The sequence below is a fragment of the Coptis chinensis genome, chromosome 4, assembly GCF_015680905.1.
Source record: "Coptis chinensis isolate HL-2020 chromosome 4, ASM1568090v1, whole genome shotgun sequence".
Lineage (NCBI taxonomy): Eukaryota > Viridiplantae > Streptophyta > Magnoliopsida > Ranunculales > Ranunculaceae > Coptis > Coptis chinensis.
This window is the reverse complement of record NC_141459.1, coordinates 87,514,461-87,522,522: the sequence shown is the minus strand read 5'-3', so window position 1 is coordinate 87,522,522 and position 8,062 is coordinate 87,514,461. Positions and strand designations below refer to the sequence as shown.

Sequence of the window (8,062 nt, the reverse complement as noted above, 5' to 3'; positions counted from 1 at the left end):
TTGTCCATCATACATTCCCCATTATTTTCCCCGATGGTGTCAGTGAATTAGTTTGTACTAAGTTGCTATCGCTAAAGACATGAGATTCAGCAATTGAGACGAGAGTACTATTTCTTTTTAATGGACCATCTATTGGTGTCAATGTATTGCTTGGTACTTAGTTTGATATCTTTAATGGTCTGAGTTTCAGCAATCCAGAAGAGGCGCATATTTTATTGTTCCATTGTCTAGTTGTATGATCAATCAGGTCAGAGACATATCCTAAATTAGAATTTGGGTTTCACGCCAAATGGTTTTTGAAGCTCTAATAAGGGAGCTTAGTTATCCTCCCAAACTTTGATGTAAGTGACTGTCCTATTTTGCCAATAGGTAATTAGTCTCTTATCGTCTTTGGTCCTTCCACCATTTCGATTCAGATTGGGGAGCCGTGGAATGGAGAAAATTAGTATGTATATGGATATACAGATTTAAACCTGAAAAGGATTTGGTGTATTTAGGAACTCTTCAACATACACTTTCAAGGATTTTCTATTCAGATGGGAGTCTTTGATGGGACTTGTTTAGTAGTTTTAGCGCTTTTGTTTTGTTTCGAGTTTGCTTTTGTGTTGCTCTGCTAGGATTTCTCATCTTATTACTTGGTATTCCTTTTGATAAAGATAAATTGTATATTTTGTTTTTACCCATAAAAAGAAAAGAAAAAAAAAGAAAGAAAGAGAACTCTTCAACATAAGTTGGAGAGCAGTACTTCGTTCTGGATGTGTACAATTTTAAATCCTGCGACCCTTACTTTATGTAGAGCGAGGAGAGTTCTACTTGAGAAGATGTGTTTTACTGGAGTTCTCGCCCTTTCTCCAGCAAAAAACTGCTACATAAATTATCTGAAGTATTACAAGGTTTGTTTGTTTATTTTTTTAAAATCTCCATTAGGAATTAGTTCTCCTTCTGTGCCCCATTAAGATTTTTCACACGTAAAGTTGGTTTTACTGATTTCGATGGTCCTCTCTATGCATTAAAGGTGTATGCGCTGGTTAGGCACTTTGGCAAGCCTGGCAGCTAAGTGCGCCTTTGACTGCATGATCTGAAATCCTCAGTAGACTACAAAATATGACCTGAGCACATCTTTGATCAACCACTCCGTACCTTCTTTCACCAGTCTCTGCTCAAAACATGTAGTTCTTTGAGCCATATTTTCAACACCTAGGACGAAGAAACATCTTTAGTTTGATATATGGTTACTACCCAACATTTTCTAAACCTTTCACTATTTCCATTTTCTGCTTTTATTGTCAGCCGTTCGTCTTGCTTTCTCTTACATGACCTCCTTTGGTTCTACCTACACATGACTTCCACACTTTCCTTTTATTAAAATTTTTATGTATCCTAGGGACAAGCAAGTCATGCACAGTGTATTCTACTCGAACAATTAAAACACAATTGTACATAACCATTTTCTTTTCTTTTTTGAAGTTCATAGAGAATTACTTTCAATTGATCATAAAATTTTATTTTGTGAAAAAATGAAAAAGAAAAAAAAAACGTTCTGCCCCATAAGATTCCTGTTGCAGTAAAATATTTGACATCAGTTCAGCTGAAGTATACTTTATACTTATTGTTGCTAGTGGGAGAAAAAGTGGTACTAAAATTCCCTATTTCGGAAGTAAAACTGTTGGTGAGCCACAGTCCCCTGACATTTGTCATTTAAAGCTTCTGTTAGCAGGTTTTTTAATCAACATGCATGCAGTTGAGTAATATCCTGAGCAACTGTCTTTGAAGAAGCTTGTGTACGTATGACAAAATCAGTTGTGAATAGTACTTTAAGCGGGAGATATGTCAGTTATGTATTAGCAAATGGACCCTGGTTCTTGAGTATATATAGTGGTCAGCAGAAATTATATAGATATGGATGACTATAACAAAAACTAAGTTGTCCGTTCTTCCATCATCCTATGAGCATCTTCTAGCTACATTCTTGCATGGGATTGCGTTGAATGATTATGAAAATCCTTCTCTTTGCAAGTTAAGAATGCCCTGGACAGCAATTCTCAGGCTGGAGTCCTATTGTAGAGGGAGGATAAGTGATATATAGTAAGGGAATTGCAAGTTGCGGAATTATATAAAGTGTTTTCTATCGTAAGAAAGGACATAGTAGGGTTGGTTGCTCTATATTACAAGTATGCTAGGAGGACTAATGTTAATATGTCTGATGCTCTGGGAATGCAGGAAAGGAAAGTTTAGATGATGCGAAAAATGTCAGTAACTATCTTAGGTGCTTGGATGTGTGGCTTTTCTATCAGAGGGGTGAATGTTTCTATTGGTTGTTTGCACTATATGTCTCCCAAAATGAGACCGTAAAAGCATTGATATGTCAGGCATGTGTGACTTGAGAAGAGTATTTTTCAGAACTTAAGCAGGTAACATTTTACTGATCCTCAAACTGCAGCAGTAGAATATGTAGCTGGACATTGAGATGTGATAGAATTTTGCTAGTCGCCACCATTATGATATGATTATAGTGGGTTTGTATAGAATTCGTATGAATCCTTCCACCGCAAACGCTATTAAGTTATTTCATACAAGTTTTGCTGTTTAAACTCTTGTAAAGTGCGGAACAAAGCTATGAAGACGAGTTGCTCACCACCAACACCAAACAAATACCTTGGAAGTTGTAACTTCTTAGGATAATGGCCTTCCATCTCATTGCAAACCTTGGTTTAATAATGGCGGTCATAGTATTGTACTTGTACAGAATCTGATTACACTATATGTAGGGTTTTTTATTTTATTTGTTGTTGTTGTTGTTGTCAGCTAGCTAGGTGGACCGTGGGGGTAGAAAGTCCCCAACCATAGCTAGGTTGGGATTGAAAAAAATGTTTCTTTAACCTGTGCTTTAGTTACTTTTGTGTTTACTTCTTGATATGCAAACTAAATTTATGGTAGTTTTATGATACATTGAGCTGCTTGGAAGTGATTTACTGTGAATTTGGGGAACCTAAAACTCAATTTCTGCTAGTTATATACTTATATGGGGCATTAGGCTGCTGGTAGTGTTTTACTGTGAATTTGGGGATGCAACATTGCAACCTATTACTGGCTTTGTTTGTTTTTGGAGATACCATCTGTTTGAGGAGATAGTGATAACATCTGTATTTTATTTTGGTTTGGCGGTGTTTTGCTTGCTGGTAAGTTGACTGGTTCATAAGTAGAGTGACGAAATTCTGAGAACAGACGAACAGTTGACCCGTGTCATGTACACAACTGCACAAGGTCACAAGCAGCATGCAATCCTTCATTAGTTAGCCCAAAATAAAGAGACCTTCATTAGTTGATTGAAGGCCCTTTGAAGTTAAAAATTGACACTAAACGGCTGCTGAATTTAGTTGGGTGGTGCCATCTTAATTAGTACAGATAAGTTGTCTTTATCTACGGACAAGGGTATTTATAGCCCAGAGCTGGTCTGTAATCTCCAGTCAAATTAGTCGTTTTGCATGGTACCAGTACAAAATGTCAGTCAAAGAATAGGAATTTGACCAAAAACTATGCAATAGTTAAGAATGAGTGAAACACTATTACCAAGGCTCATCTATGTTGTCTGTTTCAGACAAATAAAGAGGGCAAAAGGGTAGATAGTTGTCCATGTTCCTTCTTTTGGATTCTTCTTCTCCTACCAACGTTCACGGTTCAGTTGTTCATCAATCATGTGAGCAGATTTTAGAGATTCACCTTTTGTGTTTTTTTATTATCGAAAATGCCACTTTTGTTGTCTTTCTAGGAAAAGCATCTGTCCTTCACTGCACACGCGACTTGTGTTTGGGGTTCCCAATTCAATTACCTGATGACTGATATAATAAGCAAGAAGTATTCCACTGTTGGATCATGATGAACCACGTTAACCTGAAATTCACAATAATCGAATCCATCTGAGATCTTCTTTAAAGCCTGAAAATCTCTGCTCTGACTTATATTTCAGAATTGATAAAGAGCAACTTCTTAAGGAGTGCATCCATGCTACCCTTGTGAAAAAAGTTTGGACTCTTTTCCGTCCAACCAAAACCCAAAATTTGAAAAGGTTTGGTGGCCATATTTGTGAGAGCATTCCCAATGCAAGTGAGTATAATGGGCAATTGAAAGTTCTCACTTTTTTGGAGCAAAAAATTCTTGTCTAATGCAAGGGTGATAAAGTTGGTGAATTCTAACTAAGTCAAAACGAGAGTAGTATTTACTACCGAGATTTTTACTGAGTTGTGAATTTTTGAACAAAATATTTTATTATGTCTCGGTTTTTTTAATTTTTTTTGTTTTTTTTTCCGGACAGAAATGAAACATTCCGTCCCGCGTGTTTTTTCGAGTTTTTTTTAAACTTTTGATGGAATATTTTTTCAATTTTTATATTCATATAGAATCAAACATTTCATCTGAGATTTAAAATCACTTTTGCATTGGGCAATATTTTTTAATTTTTCACCACAAAATAGCAAAGAAGTAAAATAGCTCTATATGGAAGTGGAAAATAATCATTTGCAATTTTGCATTGATAATGTTTTGGAAAAAAAAAACGTAAAAACAAGAGTACCATAAAAAGAGTACGTTTCTCATCTTTACTGGCGTTGCATTAATACAACTAGTTTTACTAATAGCTTGTGTTACTGTTTCGAGAAACACCTCCTTGGTACATTTGGCCATGGATATGGATGGGCAGGTATTGGGCGTAGATAGCTGATCTGACTCTCTCTGTAAAGTACAAGATTATTATTGACTGAATCCCATTAAATTAAATGAAGTTAATCCAAAGTACCAAACAACATGATCCACGTGGAGAAGCAAAAAGAAGTGAGAAAATACAAAAGACCAAGGGGTACTTGTGTCACTCTAGAGTCTAGTGATCTAGTCATCTAGTGAGCTTTAACGGCTATCTTCTCCATTTCTTAACTCTGCAACTCCAGCCCTACCAGACCATAAAGATCAACACTTTCTTCTCAAATATCAGTATATATCTCATTTTTAGAGCTTTTTGAGTGAATGGGTCAAGTTTAAAATGGATTCTGAAAGACCCCATAGAAGTGGTACTAGTACTACTCCTACTAGTAGTGACCTTTTCATTTGTTTTACCTCAAGACCTTCCTTTTCATCATCATCATCAATGAAACTTTCTGGAAAATCAATTTTGAGTCCAGGTCGTAGTGACAAGTATAGAGAACCAACTTTGTCTTATTCTTCTTCAAGAAGAAGACTAGTTAGAAGTAATGGAAGTATTAAAGGTGGTCATTCTTCACCTATGTTTCAGATAGGAAGTAGGAAAAGAGGTTATGGTTTTGAGAATGCTGAACCAAGTTCACCTAAAGTTACTTGTATTGGACAAGTTAGAGTAAAAACAAAGAAACAAGGGAAGAAAATGATGAATATGAGATCTAATAGAAGGAAAATGGAACGTACCACCCCCCAAGGTGGGATTTTGCAAGAGAAGAAAGAAGAAGAGTGTTTGCCACATAGAAATCAGAAGTGGGTACATCTTCCTTTAACAATTTGTGAAGCTTTAAGGGGTTTTGGAAGTGAGTTTAACTGTTTTTTGCCTTGTGGCGGAAGGAATACTTGTTCTTCAAGGGACAGAGGTGAGAAGAGAAGGACAATGAGTTCTTGTGGAGCTGTTTTTGCTAAGTGGTTAATGGCTATGCAAGAAGGGGAAGAGGAGAAGAGAAGAGAGATAAGAATAATGGTTGGTGAAGAAGAAGAAGAAGAGAAAGGAGAGAAAGGAGATGATAGAAGGTTTGATGAAATAGTGATGGGGATTGAGGAAGAGAAGAGACTGAAGGAGAGTGAAGAGTTTGAGTTTGAAGAGGCGAGAGTGGGTACTTGTATTCCACCTAGAAATGCTTTGTTGTTAATGAGGTGTAGATCTGAGCCTTTGAGAATGTCTGCTCTTGCTAATAGGTTTTGGGCTCCTATTCAAGTTGAAGATGCAGATGATGATGGAGAGAGTGAAGATGAAAATGAGGAAGAAGAGAGATATGAAGAAGATATGTTGGATGAAGACTGTCAAAGGAGTGGACTTTCTGTAAACCTGGATTCAGAAGAAGTTGTTGAAGATCATGAGAACATGGTAAAAGAAGAAAACCCTTGGAAGGAACAATTGGGCCCAGCTGAAATTGTAGAAGAGCTTGAAAAATCAGTTGAAGAAGAAGTCTGCTTGATGGAAGAATGTGTTTCAGCTGAAGTTGTTGAAGATCAGGAAAGCTTAGTTAAAGAAGAAGACCAATTGAAGGAACAAAGTGGTTCAGCTGAAGGTAGCCAAGAACATGAAAATTCATTAAAAGCAGAAAACTCATCGAGTGAACAATTGGTAAAAGAAGAAACCCAGATAAACGGACAAGGGGGTTCAGCTGAATTAGTTGAAGAAAATGGGAGTTTGATTAAAGAAGAGGGGATTCCGTTGAAGGAGCAATGTGTTTCAGCTGAAATTGATGAAGAGCAAGAAAACTCAATGAGAGGAGAGATGCCATTGCAGGAACAATGGGGTTTAGCTGAAGTCGTTGAAGAACATGAAAAGTCAGAAAAAGATGAAACCCCAGTGCAGGAAGAGGAAGAGCAACACTTGGAGAAGGAAGATCCACAAGAAGAACAAGGAGCGCAAAAAATGGAATTCAAAGAAGTAACCATTATAAATGAGTCTTCTTTTGAATCTATTGAAGTAAATGAAATCCCAGAAACAGAAGAAGCCAAGATAGAACAAGGAGTGCTGATAGAAGAAAAAAAGGAGGACGAAAGTAACTGCTGTTCTTCTAATGAAGAAACTTTAGAAGGGATAGAGATCAAAGAGAAGACTTTAGAAGAAGAAGAAGAAACAGAACAAGAAGAACAGCTGGAGGGAGAGAGTCCAAAAGTACATGAGAAGAAAAAAACTGAATTGCCTGATTGCCTGTTGATGATGTTGTGGGAGCCAAAGTTATCAATGGAGGTTTCAAAGGAGACATGGGTCTGTAGCACAGACTTCATTCAACGTAGGCCAAAGCAACAAATCGTTCATATAGATGGTGGAGATGAGTCATCCCGGAGCAAAGACATCAAAAGCTCTAATCCTGCACAACAACTAAACCAACAGTCCTGTCATCCTGTGCCGTCTATGACCACTATGATAGAGCAGAAGCTAATGAATGCCGTGGCTTATGAACCTTTCGTGTTAACTCGTTGTAAATCTGAGCCGTTGAGAACTTCTGCTAGACTTGTTCCCGAGGCTTGTTCTTGGAAGAATCGGCAGCTTGGACCGCCTTCTTATGAGGCTGGAGTTGGTTTCTGAGTTGAGCTGATAGAGAGAGATAAGTCATGTTTGTTTGTTGGTTTTGTTACTTGTGTATATCAATTTTCTGGTTTACAATTTGATTTATCAAGATTTTAGCTTAACTTATTTTAGGTGCCTTTATCTGCCTTCTGTTGGATTTGGTTCTCAATTAGACCTTTGTGAGCTTAGCCATGCGTGTTTTTGTTTTTTAAGAAATACATTTTAGTAGATAGGTAGGAAACTTTATTGATTTTGCGAGATTGTGAGTGTATTTTCAGCCGATAATGCTCTCAGCAGACTCTCCCTGTCATATTAGCAACAACGTTCGCTATGTTAGAAGTTTAATGGTTTGGTTGTAGTTTGGTTCAGTAGCAGCAGCATCAAGAAACTCAAGTGCATCTTTTACTCCTGCTTTATGTTCCATTGTAGGTAGTTTCTGTTTTTCTGGCATAATTCTGCCTTCTGAGTAGTTTGAACATGGGTTTCGTCACTTTCGTGTAATGTCCTTTACTCTTCGAGTAATTTCAACATGAGTTGCCCAAGTCTGCGGCGCCTTGATGATGCAGGCACCACATTAATTACCTTTTCTGGGGGCGTCTCTGTATATATATGGATTGCTTGAGATAATGCAAGGCTTAATGCACATACCCCTGCCTTGTGATCTTTGATAGAGCACCAACGATTATGTACCCTGTCTAGTAAGTCAGTCATCCAGCTTCCAAGATCAGCGTCCAAGTTGCTTGGGCACCACCTGGTGAGAATTACTTCAAACTGGTGCCTTGGGTTGCCCCG

At 37.5% G+C, this 8,062-nt stretch overlaps 1 protein-coding gene across 1 annotated transcript; it reads left to right on the top strand.

Moving 5' to 3' along the window:
- Nucleotides 1-4,667: 4,667 nt before the first annotated feature.
- On the top strand, nt 4,668-7,413 carry LOC147505408 (uncharacterized). Its single transcript, XM_086557942.1, has one exon. It carries the CDS (start codon nt 5,033-5,035, stop codon nt 7,286-7,288), a length of 2,256 nt encoding a protein of 751 aa, XP_086414068.1. The 5' UTR covers nt 4,668-5,032; the 3' UTR covers nt 7,289-7,413.
- The last annotated feature ends 649 nt before the right edge of the window (nt 7,414-8,062 follow it).

Coding starts and splice junctions, on each gene's coding strand:
- LOC147505408 (XM_086557942.1), top strand. CDS start 5,033: ATGGATTCTGAAAGACCCCATAGAAGTGGTACTAGTACTACTCCTACT.